Below are 21,938 nucleotides of genomic sequence, written 5' to 3' on the forward strand. Positions count from 1 at the left end.
TTCCGATGACTGATGATAGTGCTCTGATGGCTCTGCCGTCCACAGAGGATGGACTGATAGCTTATCTTAATGTGTCCTTCTTTCTGATGCCAAAGAGAAGGCCAGGGTTTCCCCGTAAATCCTTTGTCTCCTTTCTAAATGGAAATTTCAGAGTGGTGCCTGCCTCTGTCTCAGCGAATTTCAAGGCAGACTAAAACTTATATTCTCATATAAGATATATACAGTGGTTTTCATAATTTTTAACATGCCATAACCCATAAGAACACGAATTAACATCCCATATTTTTCACACTTATGAATATGTATGAATATAGCCAATAAAATCCTAGCAAGTCCAGCAATCGGTGTGCAGTCAGAAGGGAAAATCCTTCCACTGTACCCAGCGTGCTCTTTGCTCATACTTTACCATGCCAATTAATCAATTATTAAATTGAATTGCTGCTTGATATATTGGCCATGTCAAGCGTCTTATTTGGAACAAAATGAATGCACAGGAGCAGAAATGTCTGCAATCACTTTGTCGCTCAGATTCTTCCCTTTTTTGGGGACATTTTTCTTCTTAAAAGCCTAAGTGGTTGCGTTGGTTCAAGAAACAACTGAAGCATTCTTGCAAAGGCAATCGTTGCACAGGGAACTGACAGCAGGGCAAGCACACGTTGCCCTACAGGTACCCCCTCAAGCACTTCGAGTAGGATGGGTCCGAGCAGGAACTCTCCGGATGATGGTGGAGGGTTAAAATAATAATTTCTGTTTAAGCTAACTGCGGGTAGTTGGGGGAAGGTAGAAGACGCACAATCTGAACTTTACAGATAGCTTGGAACAAACGTCAGCTTCTGCACCTAGCTGCGTACCATTGTTTAAGTATCACTCCAGCCCAGAAGATAATTGAGAAGCATTGTTTTAACCAAATCAAGTATAACACAGGGTAGAGCGTAGGTATGATTTAAGATAGTAACTAAGAAATAGGATAGCCAGTATCTAGGGGTGGAGGTTAGTTAACATATGTATAATTTGAAACTATAAAAATCACAAATTGACTCTCTATTCTGGGGCACAAGATTTGGGCACTGTATGCCCCTGTGTGCCCGCGCGCTTGAATAAAGAACCGCATATGATCGCCTTCGTGTGGTTATATGTTTTCCTACGCTGACACGGACACTGGGATCAATCCCGGCTCCGCGCCGGTAACCAACAGCGACCGCCCCTCAACCCCGGCCGGCGCCGGCCCACGGGCCCCGCGCGGCCCTCGGCCCCCCGCAGCCCCGCCTCCGCCTCTGATTGGAGGAGAGCGGGGGGGCCGAGCCCACCATTGGCCCCTCGGGCAGAGGTCGCGCTCGCCATTGGCTGCCGGCGGGTGCCCCTCGGAGGCGGTGAGGCAGACGGGCCCATCCTCTGGTGGCGGCGGCGGCGGCGGCGGCGGCGGCGGCGGCGGCGGCGGCGGCGGCGGCGGCAGCACCGGCACCATGGTGAGCTCTGCCGGGCAGCCCGCCCTGCCCGGGGCCGAGGCGCGTTCGCTCTGCCCGGCACCGAGGCGCGTTCGCTCTGCCCGGCACCGAGGCGCGTTCGCTCTGCCCGGCACCGGGCCCGCGGTGGGAGGGAAGGGGCTGAATCCACTTGGGAAGCCGGGCCCCAGCCCTTTGTTTCGGGGGGAGATGGGTGATGTTTCGATGGGGTCGCTTCCCGCTGGGGCGATGGGAAGGGTGTAGAGTGGGATGCTGCGGGGCGGGAGAAGGGGCTCCCCCGCCGCCCGGGCCTGACCGTGCCACCGCCTCGTCCTGCCCCGCAGTACGGCTTCGTCAATCACGCCCTGGAGCTGCTCGTCATCCGCAACTACGGCCCCGCCGTCTGGGAGGACATCAAGTAAGTGTCTGTGCATGTGTTTTGTGCGCGTCCGTCTGTGTGTCTGTGTGTGGATGTGTCTGTGCGCGCCTGTTCGCGGGGCCGCGCAGGGCCGGGAGCCGGGGCCGGCCGGGTACCGGGGAGCGGCGCCCCGTTTGCCGCCTCCCGGCTGCCGGGCGGGTCTGCGGGCCGGCGGGGCCGGCAGCGGCACCGGGGACGCGTCTCCCCGCCGCGACACGAGCAGCGCTGCTCCTGCCGCACCTCGTCCCACGCGCGACCTCCCTTAACGCCTCCAAGACCCGCCGTGTTCCATCTTTCCCGGTCTCCAGGAGCCGCAGTGGGGATTGCATTGATCCCCGCGGTTCTCTCGGTTATATGGAGTATGTGGCTGAAGTAATGTCCTTACATCAGGCCACCAGGTGAACAGTGCAACAGTTGCGTCCCTTTGCATCCCTGAAGGAACTAAGATACAGTGTTTATTTAATAAACACTGTCTAAAAATACTGTCAGATTCTGGCAATGTCTTCAGCTTGAAATCAAAAAAGTCACTGATTACTATAGAGAAATATATATAAGAATGTAAGTAGAAGAATGGTATTTGACTTCATTTCTTGAATCTGATTTCTTGTGTCCTTGCTTTTCTGGGGGTCTAACATTTTTCTAAGGAGCTGACTGCCTTCACTCTAAACCTTTAATCAGTGGTGAGATTGTACTAAAAGTTTTGAATGAGTGTGCAAACAAAATTCTGTTTACCTTAAAAATGGTAGTATGAATCACTGGGCAAAACTACAGCAAAAATTTTTAAAAGGACGTAAAAGCTTACAGAGTTGTAGGCTTACTTCATTGGGCTTTAGGCAACATGTGGTCAGAAGAAATGGTTTAATATGATCTCTTGATAAGGCAGAAGTAGATTATCCAACTTGGAGAAAGTGGTCCTCTTTCAGCTGGATGCCTTGTGTATCCCTCTGTCACATTTATTTTGGGCCAATTTTAATATGTCAGTGTTGATGTTGATGTTATAATATATTGCTGTTGTCTTAATTTTTGGAGTCAAAGGCCAGTTTTGATTGTGAGATTTTTGTTACCATGGCATACATTTTTCATCAAATCATTTGTTAAGAATGTGATAACCTTGCTGAGTACCATGAAATCTGAGAATCATAGAAATGTTCTCTGGAAGAGGCCTCTGGAGGTCATGTAGTCCAGTTTCTGTTCTAATCTGGATTGTTACAGACACTAGATTAGGGCTCAGCTATGACTTTTGTCTAGCCAAGTCTTTAAAATCACCAAAGATGAGTCCACAGTTGTAGTTCAGCAGGCATTCATTGTTCTATTGATCCCTGACAGGTACTCTAAATTACTGTTTGCAAATACAGTTCTGTGCACACCACAGATGAACCTTTAGTGTATGCCACAGAGTTTTGTGATATAAGTAAGGCATTTATTTTCCTTCCATGCTAAACATTTCTAAACACAGTGATCTACTTTGAATTCCTAGATTTTGATTTTTTTAAATGGAATATATAAATTAAGAGGTGATAAAATAGTGACATACGTGTCATTTTCCGTGAAAATTAAAGTAAATTTAAAAAATGTATAAAATATGATGTTCACTCTTTCTTGGCATGGCATCCCTTACCAAGATGCCTTTAAGTATCGTGGACCACGATTTTGTCCAGATTACCTACTGAATATGTATTTGTATTTAAGATCAATCCATCAAAGAAGATACAGAGTTTCATCTTCTAGTGTAAGACCACGCTGCGGACTGTCAGAACACAGCCATAATTCCTGTTGCATTCTATTTCTTCAAATTTTGGAAACACCTAATAGAATACTGAAGATAACTAAAGCCCATGAGGAATATTACTCATATAACATTTTGGAGAAATTTAATAGAAATATACAAAATACTTTTCTAAGGTCAGTTGTGAAAATTCAGGAAGCTGGTATATCCTGTTTCTGCTTTTCAAATGAGAAACATTTATGTCTTCTGGCAGCCCAGCAGGTAGGCTCTGCTGTTAGCTCACAAGAAGATGGCTCTCTGGAAGGAAACTAGCACGACCACCCAGCAGAAGATTGGAATGTGATCTCCAAGCAGGAGCCAATGCATTTGCAACAGCTGCCATAGGTCCTTATGAGAAATTGGTCACCATGGGGTATTTATTCAGCAGGATTTCTCAGTTCTGTATCCTAGAGTTTAGAAAGCAGTAAACCAGCCCTCGCTGGAACACATTATAGTGGTGCTGATTTAGGGAATGGTAGTGTCAACTGGTAGCCAAGTGATGTTGGGGAAAATCTTGAATGTTTTATAAGCAAATACAAACTTCTTGCAAAGGCTTTTTTGTTAAACTGTTCATTTAGGAAACAGCAAGAAAGTACAGAAGTGTTGTGGCATGCTGAGTTGAATCACTGGTGACTGGAGAAATAATTATTGAAGTCAACAGTCTTTTTGGCTGTTTCAAAAAAAACAAAACAAAACAAACTTTGCACTATTAGTGTGGTAGAATTTGCAATAAAACTTCAGCATTTTTGTGAAGTAGAGAGGCCTCTGGGTAGTTCAGTACAAGATTTCTTATCTAAGCTTTTTTGGTTTTGTTTTTTTCTAATGTTGAGCTGATCACATACTGCTATTTTGTTCTCTCTGAAGTCACCACAGAAGATGTGAAACAGCATTGCAGAGTGGTGGGTTATGATTGCTGAGTGATTCTCAAATGCCAGCAGGTGAATTTGTACTTAATATTGATAGAAGAGAAAAGAAAACATAGAACTAAATAAACTGAAGTAATGAATTCTGGTCATTCCAAAAAAGTGTATTTAAAAAAGTTAAATACTGAATTGAAAGGGTATACTCCATCTGAAACATGGAAAATCTTCTGTAGCTTGTTCAGTCAAAAGTGGTGTTGAATGAAGTTCTTACATAGAGAATTTAGGTACACAAATAGTTGAATTTGTTGCTCTTACAAGAATGGTGTTTTCAGTGCCATCATTTACTGTTAATTGAATTAGAATGATAATTTCAAGTCTCTGTGTCTGTTATTTTGTTCATTTTTCAGCATTATTGTAAAACCATGATCTATCAGAAACATACTAATTTTTAATGGCCCAGAGTGGAATTCTTGGGAAAGTTAGCCTCCATGTTATTTTCATCCACTTAAAAAAACCCCCGTAACTAAAGATCAGAATTCTCTTATACATATACAATAAGGCACTAAGTTCATGGAAAAATTACAGTATTGTTTTGGTTTGGAAAGACAGGTATCTGTCAGGGAAAAATGGAGTTTCCCTTGGAATGGAGAATGTAAAAACCCCCTCCCTCCAAATGTTTACAATTTTGCAATTAGGAACTTTCAGGCAAAAAATATGGGAATAGGAGTAACAGTTCTTTACTAGGAATATTAAAAAAATACAAATGCAATACAAAAAAAAAACAAACAAGCAAACAAACAAAAGTCCTAGAAAACCCTGACAGAGTCAGGAATACGACCTGACACCCTGTCCGCCAGGGTGTTGGAAGCCATCCAAATAAGTTCTCCTGGAGTGACAGATGTGGTTCTGTTGGAGTAGAGATGATCCTGTAGTGGTGGTGAGATGAGTCCGGTCTTCCTCTGAGAATTCAGTGGAAAAGTGGAAGCTTGGTGTTCGTACAGCTCAGTTTTTATCTTGGTAGGAACAGCTGGCTCCCCCCCCCACTGGGTAGAGCATCTCACAATGGGTTAGTGTAATATGTCATGTCATTGGTGAGCCTTAATGGCCCATTAACAGAAGACATTCCCCTCGAAGGGTCGACAGTGGTGGAAGAGATAAACACTGGCCCACCTGGTTTTAACAGCTGGCCTGTTATCAGAAGGCATCTGCGCCCCACCCCCTGGAGTTACAAGAGATAAAGGAAAAGAACCCAAACATCTCCCCAACTGGTTTCAACAAATGAAATAGAATACACTTTTTTTGGTTGCATAACCCAAGATGAGTATGTACTTTGATATAGGGTTTGGCTTTCCTAAAGAGCTAGAATTAAAATGCTTGACAAACAAAATGGTTCAAAGCTGCCTATTTCTGAACCAGCATTCTAAATCCCAAACAGGTTGAATTTAAAATAAGACTAAGCAAGCTGGCATCTAAGTAATGAAAGCTAATATTGATTTATGGAGCTTTACTCATTTTCTCAACAGCAAAGTCTCAAAATTTTTCTTCTCCTTAGGGTTTTCTCTGACTGCCACTTACAGAATTGAGAATTTGAATTAATGAACAGGGTTTTTGTGATGAAGCCCTAGAATCATTAGAGTGATTTAGCAAAGCTGGATGAGCAATAGGGAGTGAACGTCCTTCTGTAGTTGCAGTAGCGGTAAAAATCTGCAGTAGCAGATTTTTCTTGGTGGAAAGTGAAGATGATTCACCATAGTCCTTTCTTTTGCTTACTGGCAGTTGTAAGCTGCACGAACACTGATCATTGTCATTCATTATTTCAGTCCTTGGAAGGGGAGACTTAGGACCTGCAGTGCAATGAAGACAGACTCCTTTGATCAGTGCTTCATTGGCTTTGCAAAGAGTTGCTAGTAAATAAACAGTTAACATAGAGCTGTTAACCACACTTGCTGAGAAAGCACTTTTCATTTGTTCCTTTCATACCTAAGAGAAAACCTCTTCTGAATCCTTTATTTTGTACTTGTTACATCCAGAGGGCTGGTTTAGATCGTGTGGCCACAATTGCCATGGCTGGTTCTTAGGGGTGGTTCTCAAGATTGCTTTGGCATTAGATCTCTTCAAGTCCTCTGCAGCCAACATAAACAAGCATAAGCATTGACAGGGATGTCTTCTTGAAACAGCTCCAGGTCGATATGTGGGAGCTAGAGCAATGTGGTCAGCTGGGAATATGTAGAGTCTTTTTTCCTGTGTTTCCCAACACTGTTCCTCTGTGTTTACTTAATACAGGATTTTCCCATGGGCTCCTAAATCTGAATTGGGGCCAGGTTAGATGCTCAAACTGTGACACTTTCAAACATACTGCCAAGAAAATAAATGAGAACTCAATAAATCTCATAAAGAAATGCATTAAAACGCTTCATCACAAGCCTGTAGAGTAAATTAGTATTTTCCCCACACAGGTATATGAAATATCTGGATTTGGGAAATGAAATGGCACAGCTAGTCAGCCATAGTCTTCATCTTCTTTCTGTTTTTATGGCAGAAGTCCCCACGAAAACATGTAGTGTGGAAAAACTAGAATGGAACTTGAAACTCAGCATTTGCTAAAAGCAACTATCTTGAGGTGAAAAAACTTTTTGTTTGATTCTGGAGAAGTGTTCAAACTTGCTCAGTAGAAAAATAGGCATTTTATGCCCCTTTGCTGTCTGTACCTTAGCATGGGGATATGTATATATATCAAGTGTAGCCTTATATCCCTGGTACTCATGATGCCTTAAGTTTTAGCTTTCATAATTTTTAGATTCTGTACTGCCTTAATGTGTAATTCTGAACTTCATAGTAAGTGTTAGTAAGCTCTCTTCACAAGGTAGTTAGACAAAACAATCCTTTTCCAGCTTGAGAACCAAGGACAGCATTGACGCTTTGGGCCCAAAAGCATAAAAAACAGCGAATTGAAGAGAGCAAACCAGGAGGATGGGACTTCATAACCTGAAGCTGTAATTGGACAATTAATCCCAATATGTAAATGGACCAAAACTTATAAAAGTGTGAAAACTCGTTACTGGTCATCCATCTTGGGTCCATCTTGGGCAGAGCCCCAGCCACGCTCTTGTACTGCCCAAGGTGTATCTTTTTAAGGCCTTTTAATAAATACCTACTTTACTCCTTAACTCTCTTTAGCCTCTGTTCTAGGTCAGCCTCTCAAGGCATCACTCAGTGCTTAATGCAGAATTAAAGCATCTTCTCCTGCCTTTGCCCTGTTTTGTCCTTTGGAGGGGTTAGGATGGCATGTGCTGTCCACACTCTTAAATGCCAAGACTCCAGGTCTGGGGAGCCTTCTGGCCAGCACAAACTTTACAGGGACCTAGTGGTCAGGAAGTGCATACTACAGAAGAGCAAAAGTCAATTGCTTGTCCTAGGAGGAAGGAAACTCCTGCTCCCCAAGCTTCACAGACTGTCACCTACCAAGGCTCCAGGCTCTTAAAAGATTTTTTTTTTCTATAAGTCTCTTGTTATGGTTAAAATGATGAACACGGAGGATTGAGAAATTGTCCTTGAGCAGTGTGGAAAAGGAAAGTGGAAAGATCTGCTCAGTTTCAAATTAGGTTCAGCTGAAATCGTAGAAGACTATCATATGGGGAAGTGAAAGAAACTGCTAGGACTGAAAATGAAAACTAAGCTAAACAGACAGGAACTTCTACATCCTATTGGTGAAGGTTATCATAGGTCGGACTGTAGTGACTTGGTGTGGCTTTTGCAGTGAAATGTAGGTGATTTAAGAACACGTATTGGATAAATTTTCAAAGGCATTCCTAACAGGTTTATTAGTAGTGCTGTAGGTTGCCTGCTTAAGTCAGGAAAGGTAGATGCTTTTATTCATTTATGTATCTAAAAATGGTATTCCACTGATTTGACTAGCATTTAGATAATTATGAACTCATTGACAGGATGTGCTATTCTGATTAATTATATTTGTCATTACATTCTAAAATAATAAATAATATAAATAAATAATATAAAATAAATATTAAATGCCCTTAAGAAAATATTTAATATTTTATTTTACAGGACACGGACTTGGATTGCATTGTTTCCTGGGAATTTCTCACATAGCAAAAATTGTCCATTTTTATGCTACTTAAACAAAGCAAATAAAAAAAAAAACTTTTTTAGCTGCAGAATGAAGGCCCTAGTTTGGTTTACTGTGTCTATATGCTGAGTTCAGAATGTCACTTTGTCAGAGATGTTTTTTCTTTTTACTAATATATCAAAACACAACTTATATTTGTTGACAAATCCTGTGAGAATCAAGATTTTTGCCTTCTGCTATTGCTTTGCCCAGTGTTTAGAAGTAGTAATAGCTGATACTACGGTATAGTTTGCCTTTTCAGAAACCTAGGAAAATATCCACAACAGCTCTAGTGAAAGTGTTTTAAGTTGCAATAGTAAGCTCTTAAGATTTGTGGGAATTTAGATAATTTGTAGGTCTGATTCTGGTAGGCTGTAAAGTCCATGAAAGTTGTGTTTTGAGCATAAAAAGTGCTTAGTATCTTAAAAAACCAGAACCACTCATCACATACTGGGCACCCTAATGAATGAAACCTCTTTGATCTGTGGTGTTCTTGCCTATTTTAAATGGAAATGGTATAATTGGCCTCATGAGATTGTTGGAAAGCTAATTAATGCTTCTGCATGCAATTAGTGAACATCAATTCCACAGGAATTAAAAAGGAATCATTCTCTCTTCAGAACTGGATTTGAAAACTGTTGTAAATCAAGCCTGAGGTTATATATTGAGGAATGGGATAAAATAAAACACAAAGTAGTTGTGCATTAGTGGAGTAGGGTCTAGCCTCAGTACTGAAGGAACTGGAAGCCTGGAGGAAAAGGAACAGGTTCTGTGGGCTCATGGGTGTGGCTGGGATGCTGTGTCATACAGGCTCAGAAACAGAATGGGAAATGTTGCTTGGAGCAAACTGCTCTAATGTTGCTGAGTGGACCTGAGTCTATCTTTCCTGCTTTCACTAAACTACAAAAAAAAAAATTTCACCAGATGCTTATGGCTCTTTATGAGATATGTTTTATTTCTTTGTAATTGTTCTGGAAAGTGTTTTTCAAGTTTTCAGCTGACCGTAGTTTCTGTATATAGGGCAACCCTTTAAAAAGCATGTAAAACAGTACCATAGTCTGTAACAATCTGTCTGCAGTGGTAACAGCATCACTTCTGGTTGGATAATCATCAGCTTAGAATGTAAAGTTTTTGGAGAAAATCTGTTTGTGTATGTAGGTACATATGCAAATAAATGTTGATGTGCATGCCTATGTGTATGTGCATATTATGTCTGCATCATCACCATGTGGCCTGGGCAATAAAAATGCAAACTAAACAGGAAATAAGAATCAAATATCTGTACAAAATGTGAGGTGGGGCACTTAGTAATCATCTGTAGTGGAAGCAAGTGAAAAGCCTTCCAGTTATCTTCGATATTTCTTGTCAAGGGGTTGATTTGCAGGAGAACCTTGGTGCCAACCTCTTTGTAAATTTCCAAGTGTAGGTTTTGGTGTGTCTCGGACTTCAATTTTATTTTATCCTATTAATGCCTTTGTGATTTCTCCCATCAAAATCCTGGCTTTCCTGTTCCTTTCTTCTGTCCTTCTCCCCCCAGGAACTGTAAAAGTCTGGGTGGTGAACAGGTGAGTTGTGGAGTTTACCACGTAGACACACATACCTGTGTACTGCAGTGGTGGCAGTCAGTCCCCTATCAATCTTCTTTCCCTCTTTGTTGAACTGCTGGGAGTTTGCTCAGTATTTCCCTTTCCTAGCCCATAACTAATTATTGTAAAGAATGCTTGCTTTGCAGTTTACTTGAACTTACTAATTCTTTCATGCTAAAAAGTGTTGCAGATGTACTGTGTTAATTCTCTTAACTGTCTTGTCACAATGAACACTGGTGAAAAAAATTGACTATTCACTAGAGTTTAGATTGTGAATCCATTCTTATTTTGGATCACATAGTTCTCAATTGTAAATAATTGCAGTGATCTGTTAAAAAGCAAGAAAATGGAGGTTTTGCTGCCTCTTCTAGCACCCAGTGCTGAAGGCAGTGTTCTGTTCAACCCATCTCAACAATTTTGAAAAAAATACAGATTGCCTACAAATAGATATGAGAAAAACACTTTGGAAAGCTATTAGTGGTGAAATGACAGTAGATGATTTCTTTTTAATCCATACCCCTTCTAACATTAATGAGTTTTTATCCAGAAAGCAACATTTAATTTTGTTTATGTTAAGTCTTTATTTCATACTATTCCAAAGGTCTAATCGGTATTTTATATTTTTTAAGTGATGCTGAATAGATGATTCTTCATGGGTAGGGAGGTTAATATTTATTTACAAGCTTCATAGGGTCAGGACACTATACTTCCTGCTCTTTCAGTTCCTCACAGCAGAAGGACCTGCTTGAAAAGGTCAGGAGTTCAACTGAGTGGATGCCAAATTCATTAATTCCTGTGGGAAGAGGTTGTCTAAAAGGAAATACTGGCATGTTATGAAACTTGGTGTAAGTGTTCTTGCAGTATCTATCAGGTACTTTGCAGTTTTCCCAGAATTAAGGGCTTTTAGATGTGCCAGGATAACAGGTGTTATAAACACATCATTCACTTTTGTTAATGGATGTATGAAAGAGTATTTTGTAAATACCGTTCTTTTTATTCCACTTATGTAAAAGGAAGCAAAATAATACTAGCTTTATATTTTTAATAATATTTTTAGTATTTGTAGTAGCAGCGAGGAACTTGTACTTTTGTTAACTGTATCTTTTAGTATTATCTTGTTTTGAAAACCTACATTAAACACTCCTGTATCCAGCCTGTAAAACTGGGAAATAGCTCAGAACTGTGAAGTCTATAAATACACCTATTTACTTTACCCAGAACATCATTTTCCTGGACAGATTCCCATTTTTATTTAATCTTGTAACTTAATATAATTTATGTTCTTCCCAGCTGGGTATTTTAAAATATCTTTGGACCATCCAAAACATGTACAAGTTTATTTTCTTTTTTTCCTTTTTGGAATAGTGGGTCAATATTTTTAATAACTTTTAGTGAAACGTCTTTGTGAAATACATGAAAAAAAGATGGGAAGCATTATGAAAAAAACAGCTGCCTGTGAAGTGGTATGAGCAGTGAGTTTGGCATTTTAATGTAAATGAGATGCAAAGACAATGATTCTGGGTTCACAGATACTATCTTTAGTTCTGACCCATGTAATCCTGTTTAAGAGTGCTACTCTTGGAACGGAATTACACTTGACTTGCTCCTGTTAGTGAGATCAGAACCATTCTGTGTTTCTAAGTGCAGTAGTTATTTTGTCATTAAGATTGTTTTGACTGATCTCTTCAATTTAATGAGCACTTTTTCCATCCTTGGTACACCAAGAATACTGAAGCACAATGGTGACAAAAGTCCCAACAGAAACAATGAGTATCACTGAAGAAGTCCTGGAGGTGGTCTTGGAACTAGCTGCTGTTTTTGGTGTGTTCAAGGTGACACACCCAGTGTGCACACTTTGGACTTAGTTTTGGTAGGAAGAGATCCAGTTGTGCTTTTGGGACACTGGATGATCTCTTAAAGTGACTCCAGCAGCTTCTAAGTAATAATGTTATATTGCAGAGAAGCCTATGCATCTTCAGGATGCAAAGTAATTGTTCCATGAAGTCTTCCACCATATTTTTTTCTCAATATTTGCTGCATGCAAATGGAAAGGGTTCTTTTTCTGTAAGAATTTCTTAAGATTTCAGCTTTTTGACTGGCTACAGCGGCAGGTTAGCAAGTACGACTTCACAGGAAAAAAACGTTTTGTCAGCAGCAAATCTTGATTATGATTTATGCAAATTCACTTTAAATACTACAGTCTGACTGCAAAATTCATTAAAACTCACCTGTTGCAGAATGGGCTATATAAGTAAGACCAGCCTGATGTGACATCTTGTCCAGCTGTGTTGTCTGTAAAATCTCCAAAGATTGCAGAAGAAATCCTTTCTACATCAAACCTCTATGACAAATAAAAATGTGTGCATCCTGTGCTTAAAAATCTGAAGTGCAGGATCTGTTCTGATTTTAAGAATAATTTTTCTTGTAATGCTTGTCTACACATAGCATTTCAGCCATTTCTGTGAATTATTAACATTACTTTTGAACATTAGTAGTGTGTTTACAAATACTGAACTAGTTGCACAAGGGGAAAGATTTTCAAAGGGACCATTGTACACAGATGTATCACCTGTAATGCTGTTCTGTGCTGCTAAATCAACAGCAGTTTGGGGAGTGTTAGCATGACTGATGGAGGAAAGGCTGTTTTAAGACTTGATCCTGCGTCGATCTATTCAATAGGAATTTTTCCACTGATTTCAAGGCCAAATCTTTATGTGAAAAATATCTTCTGTATAGCTGTTATTTTCCATGGTGCAATGGTTAAGGTTCTACTCTAGCCCAAGTAAACTGCCTCACATTAACCTGGATAATAGAAGCATTCTGGAAGAAAATAAAAGCATTTTAGAAAAGTTTGTGCTGGAATCTTTGTTTCCCACAATTGAAATAGCTCTGTGTAATCATTCAAAATTAGTCTAGAGTAAATAAAAAGGTCTGCCAGACTGTCGAAGTTAGGACAGGCATGTCATAGGATGTAAGTTTTGAACCATGAAATATCACATCTTGTGTGACAGGAGTCAGTTCAGGTGAAAGCACTAAAATCCTGGGGTGTTTTAACATATTGAACATAAATTTACAGGGGAGCAAAACCCACACTTATTTTGTCTCTATAGATGTAAATGAGACACTAATTGTAAATTCTGTTCTATTTGACTTGAAAGTTAATTTGAAAGAACAGCCATATAAAAGTGAAAAGTTTGCTACTGTAATACTGCTTCTTCACTAAAGAACTAAGCAGGGCTTGGGAATTTGCCAGAGCTTGTTGCTTTTGGCTCATTTCCAGTCAAGTTCTTAAGAAAGCTACCAACATGTTATTGCTGTTAATGTCTTTGCGATCAAACACCACAATCTGCAGAAAACATTAGAACTATGCTAATTTTCTCCCATAATTTTATCTGGTCAAAAACTGTAACCTAAGATTGCAGCAAAACATTTCAAGGGAAATGCCACAGGTTTTTTTGTAAAGCTATGGATTGTGAAGTTTTCTCTGAAGTGTGGTCAGCCAAATACAAATGTAAGGAATTACGCTCGATGGACAGCTGACCACAGCAACTCTGCAAAGCTGACAAAGCAGCCTCACTCTTAGCATTAATTAATAACAGCTTTCATGACACTATCATATATTTCTTCCTATCACCCTTGTTATAAAACCATTTCCTTAGTGTAAGTGCAGGCAGCTTTGAGAAATCAGGTAGGGTCAGGTAATTAGGCGGGAAAACTGCAGCCATGAGGAAACAATTTTAGGTATTCACCTGAATGACACTGTCCTGTTTCCTGAGCTGCTGGAGGTCACTCATGGTCAGTCTCTGGTGCTGATAGCGTTGATGCTCTCTCAGACAAGTTCATTAGAGGCCCTGCTGTTTTGTAGACTTGCTGAAGGACCAATGCATCTGCAAAAGTAGGATTGCTTTCACTTTGCAGTGGCTATTTTGGATAAACTCATGGCAACATTTTCCTATCACATATAGTCTTAAGACTAGTATTTCAGAGAGAAAGACTTTTGGAAGCTCTCACTGCTGTTTGATTACTGAGGGAAGCAGAAGGGCTTCAGAAGCCTGTCCACAATCACTCTGGCTACGTGTTGTCTGTATGCAGAGCAGCTTCTCTGAACAGGTGATGGAGCAGACAGGGAAATTCATCTAGCAAAAAAATAATACAGAAAAACATATATCTAACTGAATTTTATTTCGGCTCAACACCTATCTAAATTGCTGGGATGTAACAGCACAACAAATCTTAGAGGTATGGAGAAGAAATTGACTTGGAAAGGAAGAAGAAAGTGTTGAAATTTAATAATTTTCAAGCATGCATCTTAAAAAAGCAGTTTATCTTTCAACACAGGCTTAGATTAGCCACTGTCATGGTATTTGCCACATTTGTAGAACAAGCAAAGAAATTTTTGCCTGCATGGTTTTGACAACTGCAATCCCCTGCAGGAGTAAATATTTACTTTGACAAATTTTCTAGAAAAATTTGCTCAACTTTAAGTATTTTTAATGGGAAATTTATCTGTAGTAAGGCTACAGAGAAGATGGCTGCTGAGTGATCCAAAGGATCTAGAGTAAACTAGAAAAAAAATAGTTAAACTACTTAAATGGAGTAGACTGAAATAACTGAAATAACCAGTGGTGATTTTAAAAAGTGGTTGCTCAGAGAAATTGAAGATATTGACAAAAACTTTGACAGAGTAAACTAAAGACATAAAATAAGAAAAAAGAAGCATGGCTTGGCACAGAGAAGTAAACAGGAAAAGCTCCAGTCAATGTTGTTGGAAAGATGTGCAAGAAGTTGTGAAAGAAATACCAACATCATCAAACTGAGTCAATTTTTCATAGAGAAAATTCTCACACAGAAAAGCTGTCTATTGGACTGTGCAAGTATGCAGTATTTTTGAGGATGTTCATTGTTTTTCCAGATGTCTGTTTTATCCTTTGTGGTTTGGCTCAGATCAGAGAGACTAAAAGAAAGCACAGCATGTATCAGAGATGTGGGAAAGTGTGTTCACCCTTTGCAAACATCCCTTCAAACTGTAGCTGACTTGTAGTTACATACCATTTTATGAGAATCAAAGAATCAAAGAATTAAGATGGTTTTCTTTTCTCATTTTCATTTCAGTTCTGTTCTTTGGAAGTGTAAACTTTACCTTTGTGTCCCTTCTCAGGGTTGCTGTTCCCTGAGATTCTCCTCGGGGTTGCTGTTCCCCGAGGTATTTAGGGCTTTTGAGCTTTTCTTGCCTGAAAGGTTCCACGCCAGAGCCAGAGAAGACAAGCTGTCTGCCAGTTCGTGTTTCCAGGGTTGTTTATTCTTTCATTATCTCTCAGTTCTTTCTCAGCGCTGCAAGGCATCCCCGGCAGAGCGACACGCGGCAGACTGGGGCGGATCAGAGGGTCCTGGACTTTATGTACGGTCCCCTTGACTCAACCACCATCCACAACGTGCTTTTTATTTACAAAATTTTGACAATACTTGCTACCTATGTTAACATGTCATTTCTACTCTAAACCAATCCTTGTAATACAACTCAGCAAAAGATGGGGGATGAGAACAAGAACAAGGAGGACAGGACCATTCCCCAATTCCTCCATCTTGTCTCTTCAAATCCATATACTAAAATTCCTAGATTCTACATTTACACTCTGTGACAAACTAACTACTACTTATTTTGAATTCTTTCAGCTTGTGATTCTTCATACAATGAGGGTATTCACTCCCATGGCCAGGGATCAAAAGCAGTGTCCTCCTGGGCTCTGTGTGAGGCTGGCTGACCCCCTTGTACAGATCCCAACCCCCCCTGTCCGGTCTCCAAACCCTTCAGGGCGGCCAGAGGGATGTCCTGGACTCCGACAGTCCCTGGCTGATCTCTTATGTTTCAAGACATCATTTCCCATTAACAACTCCTCCTGCTTAAGACCCTGACTAATTAAGGTTATTATAATATTTTTCATGTCATTGGGTAGAGAATGATGTTTCTTTTATGTGGGATTATGAGGGATATTTAGTTGCACCTCCCCTATAGCTTTGTCATATTCCTTTAGGAAAATTGCTTAGCTTGTTTTCAGTTCATCAGTCTTTGAGTGGGTATAAAAATGTTTATTTCAACTAACAGTTACAATACATCAGTTATTAATAAATAATATATTTTTGAAATATAAAAACAATGTTGTGTAATGTTACATTCCCCTGTGGGAATGATTTCTCCCCCCTCAGGGACCCCTAGAGCTTGTACCATGTAGTTTGATCCTTCCCTCCCTTTCTGACCCCATTGGCTGTGTTCCAATTTGCTCCTCCCTGACAAGAGCTGAGAAAAGACCCTGTTCCTCTGTGCATGCCCTCTTTCCCTCTGGAGACCACCTGGAATAAACATCTTACTGCAGCTAAGGGTTAGAGCCTCTTTTGAGTCCTTTTTCCTGTCTATGGTATATTCCTCCAGAGCCTGAGAAGGACTGAGCTAGCTTAGACCCTCGGAGGGGTTAAAAAGGAGGATTTATTATCAATTGGCATCCAATTGGGTTTTTATGAATTTCTAGAAGCCCACGCAAAGCTGGAGATCCCCAAACAGGGTCTCAGAAGCTTTTTGGGACAATCAATTACCCTAGGCACTTTTGGCCGCATTTTTTAGCTATAAGTGTGTAGGGAGAGAGCTCGTAGCTCGTGTTTTTCACCCAATCACGAGTGAGCTTAAGGCAGGAACTTCAGCTGCACCTGGCTCAGCACCACAATCCCTCAGATCAGGTAAGTACCTCCATTTGGCTGTTACCCCGGGAATAACCTTCAGACTGGGAGGGAGTAATTTCTTACCATCGGGACTGTGGTAGGCGGGCAGGCACTAGGACTCAGCGGCCAGAATCGCAGGGGTTTTTTTTATTCTTTTTTTTTTAATGCCGGTCGTTGCCCACTGGCTCCTGGAGCCGCTCCGCCCCAGGGAGCCGCGTTTTTCGGGGAAACCCCGGCCCGGACAGGTCCCCCACAAGCCACACAAGGCTGCGGGACCCCCCCGGTGCCACCGGAGCTGGAAAAAATGGTGCGAAAAAGCGATCTCAGCCCTGGAGTTTCCCTGCCTGTATTCTCTGTATCTAGGAGACACAGGATTTCTACAGCCAGTTTGTTGCATCTGGAGGCTGGATTTTGAACAAATTGCTTTCAAAAATATCGAATTATGGGCGTTCAGCTATGTGTTCACCAAAAGAGTATATTAAAACAGCTTCAAGATCTTTTAATTAATGTTAGAATTTCCAAAAGGCTGCAGAAAAAATTTGTTCGCTGGCTGGAACAGGAGTGACCAGAAGCTGACCTTCTGAAAATAGATAGTGTATCTTTCTGGGACAAGGTTGGGAGTATACTTACAAAACAAGCAGAAGAAAATCATGAACTAGCTTCTTTATTTATTCCCATATTTTTGCAAGCTCATAAACAGCTCCTGGAGTTACAAAAAACTAGCCAGCAGCAGAAGCCCCCTCCATGTAACCCTCTCTCTGACCCTCCTTTATATCCTGGCTTACCATCCTCCCGGCACCCCTTTAACACAGCAGGTTTTTCTCCAGCAGACTCCTTTAGGGGTGGAATGCCTACCCGGGGCTCTGGCAATGCTGCAGAGCCCCTGGAAGCCACACTCCACGTGGCGGACAATAATGGCGGCTGCCATGCGCCCTGACCGTCTTCCCATAATCCCTTTTCCCCCCGATCCCCGCCCCTACTCCTTACCCCTTCCCCAATCCCTTTGTCCCTTCGGCAGCCCCGCCCCACCCCCCCTTACAGTCTCACATAACAGCCAAAGTGGGGGGGTGTGAGTGCACAGCGGGGGGAGGGGAACAGCCTCAGATGCCGAGCCAGGACAGAGAGAGAATGCCTCCTTTTCCCAAACCCCAAGGGATTGCAAACGCTGTACCTCCTGTGTCCCCAGACACTGGGAGATCACCAGAAATTTTAAGACCCTTGGCAAATGCAGATGAAAACATTTTCTCTGTTGCTCCTGTCACATATGTTGGTAGAAAGCAAGGATACAGGCAATACCAACCTCTTTCCTACCAAGATAAGAAAGAACTTTGCAAAGTCCAACGTGAATTTGGTAGGGCCAGTGCTATATTCAAAGGCATGTTTAGAGCCAGATTTAATTCTAATGAAATGGTTCCCAGAGACATCAAAGACTTATTTAGATGCCTGTTTATTCCCCTCAGAGTATGATCTATGGGATAATATGTGGAAAAGAGCTTTGAGAACATTATTACAGGAGATTCAGCAAACCCCTAATGCAGCTAAAGACACTGAGGGAGATGATATTACAATTGAACATCTGTGTGGTGAAGGTGCCTGGCATTGCCCAGAAAAACAAATTCGAGTGTTATCCAAGCCAATTTTACTTAGGATTAGTACTGTTGCAGAGAAAATGTTTTATCAGCTCCCAACAATGGAAGGGAAGGGCAGCTATGTCAATATTAAACAATTTGCTACAGAGAATTTCTTGCAGTGTGTTGATCGTCTGAGGACACAGGTGGAACAACAAGTACAAAACCCCGTGGTCCAGGCAGAACTGATTAAGGAGATGGCTCAAAGGAATGCTAACGAGACCTGTCGTAGAATTATTCTTAGCCTTCCCCTAGAACCTCCGCCTACTCTGTCCCAGATGATAGAAGCTTGTTCAAGGAGGGCAGAAATGTTCTGCACATCTGAAAGAAATCCAGGACCTACATACCCACAGCCTACAGCACCTGCAGTACCAAACCCAAGCAGGCAACCAATGCCACCAGACCAGCTGCAGCGCATCATCTGCCTCTGCTGCAAGAAACCAGGACACTTTGCCAGAACCTGCCCTCAGACCCAGAAGCAGAAGAAATCCAACAAACAAAAAAACTGAATTTACAGCGCATGCCCGCTGTTTATACTACAACACGCAAAGATATAAATATAGCGCGACTCACATTGGCAAAAGCCTCACTCTTAAAGAAAAAGGGGGAGGGCGGGTCACAGGGTGTGGGGGTGCAGAAAAATGTAAATGTTAAATGTTCAACTAACAAGGTTTGGCAGCCACGAGGCTGTTTCAGGCTTGTGACTTCCAAAGGTTTTCATTTCAGATCTATTGACTGGATGGTCATAACAGTGGACCTGTCAAACATCTCACAGGACCTGACGGTTTACCATATGGGATTGGACAGTGAGTATTTTGTTACTGGGGATACAGCACACACACCCTTGGAGATTGAGATAGCTCCCATGACCATTAAGGGAAAAATAATAGGCCTCATGTTGTTGGCACGCTGCATGCACCCACCCTTTCACCTGGTAGAGGGGCAAATTCTTGCCCAAGCCATTCCGGTTCCAGCAGAGATCACAGCAGACGGAAAATCACCAGAGGTCTACTGGACAGAAGTGGTGGGAGAACCCAAACCCTCTATGGCATGCAACCTAGCCTGTGGGTCAGAGCGCCTCCTAGTGGCTGGAATTTTGGACACAGGCGCAGACATCACGATCGTTCCACAAAGCATGTGGCCATTAAATTGGGAATTACAACTTGTGGCTGGCAGACTTCAGGGCATAGGAGGAATCACATTGGCAAGGATTTCAAAAAACATCGTGCAAATTGAGGGACCTGACGGAAAGGTGGCAAATGTCCGTCCTTTCGTAGCAGACTATAAGGCGCCACTGTGGGAGAGGGACACCATGTCCCAGTGGGGATTCCAATTTGTCATTCCTAAGACACCCCAGGATTTTTGCAAATAGCCACTGTGGAGCGCCCTACCCAAAAGTTAAAGTGGTTGGAAAACACCCCAAGATGGGTAGCACAGTGGCCTTTGAGTAAAGAAAAACTCAAGGTGCTGGAAGAGCTCGTGTAAGAGCAATTGGCTCAGGGACACATTGTGGAGACAACAAGCCCCTGGAATTTCCCGGTCTTTGTAATAAAGAAACCGGGGAAGGACAAGTGGAGGTTGCTCCATGATCTCCGAGAAATTAATAAAATAGTAGAAGACATGGGACCTCTCCAACCAGGGATGCCCACTCCAACAATGCTCCCTCGAGACTGGCAATTGGCTGTCTTAGACATCAAGGACTGTTTCTTCCAAATTCCATTGCACACTGAAGATGCCCCACAGTTTGCATTCTCGGTTCCCACTGTTAATAGGCAAGCCCCAATGAAACGTTATCACTGGAGGGTTCTTCCCCAGGGTCTCAAATCGAGACCTTTCATATGCCAACAATATGTAGCCTCATTACTCTCTCCGATACGCGCCAAGAGAAAAGAAGCCATCAACCTTCTCTACATGGATGATGTGCTAGTGTGTGCCCCCCAATGACTCTATACTCCAACACATGCTTGACCTAGTGGTTAAAGTTTTAACCTCTGCTGGATTTCAATTACAGGAGGACAAGGTTCAAAGGATGCCACCTTGGAAGTACCTGGGTTTGCAAGTCACTGCAAGGACTGTTGTTCCACAGAGCCTAGAAATTGGTTGCAATCCAAAAACTCTAGCAGATCTCCACTCCCTGTATGGGTCCCTGAATTGGGTAAGACCCTGGCTAGGCCTCACAAATCAAGATGTAGAACCCCTCTTCAATTTATCGAAGGGGAAGAAGGAGCTGATGTCTCCCAGGGAGCTGACCCCAGAGGCGAAGACAGCAATCGAAAAGGTACAAAAAGCCTTGTCAGACAGACAGGCTCATCGATGTGAGCCAAAGGTGCCTTTCCATTTCATTGTTCTAGGAAAGCTGCCACACCTGCATGGTTTGATTTTTCAATGGATCGAGGAGCAGAGAGATTCACTTTTGATCACAGAGTGGATCCTCTCTCACCAAAGATCCAAGACCATCACAGAGCCACAGGAGTTGATAGCCCAGCTGATTCAGAAGGCCAGGGTGAGATTGTGTGAATTGGCAGGTTGTGACTTTGCATGTATTCACCTCCCGGTCAGACTTTCAGAGGAGGGAAAGAACTCTCCTGAGAGATTGACCAAAGAGATGTTTGAGCATTTGCTCCAGAGCAATGCCAGTCTCCAGTTATCTCTGGACAGCTACAGGGGACAGATATCAGCCCATGCCTCGTCCCACAAGTTGTTCAATGAGGAATTCCACCTCATTCCTCGTGAGGAGTCGGAGACTACTCAAAGCTCTCACAGTCTTCACAGACACATCGGGGGCTTCCAACAAGTTGGTGATGACTTGGAGGAACCCACAGACTCAGCATTGGGAAGCTGATGTTGAGTTTGTGGAGGGATCCCCCCAAGTGGCTGAACTGGCCGCAGTGGTAAGAGCTTTTGAGAAGTTCCCAGAACCAATTAATTTGGTAACTGACTCTGCCTATGTGGCGGGAGAATTATCCAGAGCGGAGCAGGCTGTGCTCAAAGAAATAGAGAATGAACATCTCTTCAGGTTGCTTTCAAAGCTAATTTATTCTGTTTCTCATCGAGAGCATCCATTTTTACGTGATGCATGTGAGGTCACACACTGATTTGCCAGGTGAGATCGCAGAGGGGAATCGTCAGGCAGACTCCCTTGCTGCACCAGTTGAAAAGGCACATCTCCCTGATGTCTTCCAGCAGGCAAAACTGAGTCACCAACATTACCATCAAAATGTGCTGGCTCTGATCTGACAATTCCAGCTAACACCGAGCTAGGCTGGAGCCATTGTGGGTATCTGTCCCAACTGCCAGCTCCAGGCCATGCCATCAATGGGCATGGGGGTTAACCCCAGGGGCCTGGGTAGCTGTGAAGTGTGGCAGACAGACATCACACACATTCCTAGTTTTGGTCGC

The 21,938-nt window shown here is 42.2% G+C and overlaps 1 protein-coding gene across 3 annotated transcripts in view; it reads left to right on the forward strand.

Moving 5' to 3' along the window:
• Window positions 1-717: 717 nt before the first annotated feature.
• The window catches only part of LOC134564992 (guanylate cyclase soluble subunit beta-1-like), a 56,608-nt gene continuing 35,387 nt past the window's right edge, over window positions 718-21,938 (forward strand). Inside the window, exons 1-2 of one of the 3 annotated variants that reach the window (XM_063424339.1) lie at window positions 718-1,466; window positions 1,787-1,860. In XM_063424339.1, the coding sequence (XP_063280409.1) occupies window positions 1,134-1,466; window positions 1,787-1,860 (407 nt within the window). In that variant the 5' untranslated portion in view covers window positions 718-1,133. The remainder of the gene's footprint in view (window positions 1,467-1,786; window positions 1,861-21,938) is intronic. The other 2 variants (XM_063424340.1, XM_063424341.1) reach the window with 2 other exon arrangements.

Source organism: Prinia subflava (assembly GCF_021018805.1).
Source record: "Prinia subflava isolate CZ2003 ecotype Zambia chromosome W unlocalized genomic scaffold, Cam_Psub_1.2 scaffold_31_NEW, whole genome shotgun sequence".
Lineage (NCBI taxonomy): Eukaryota > Metazoa > Chordata > Aves > Passeriformes > Cisticolidae > Prinia > Prinia subflava.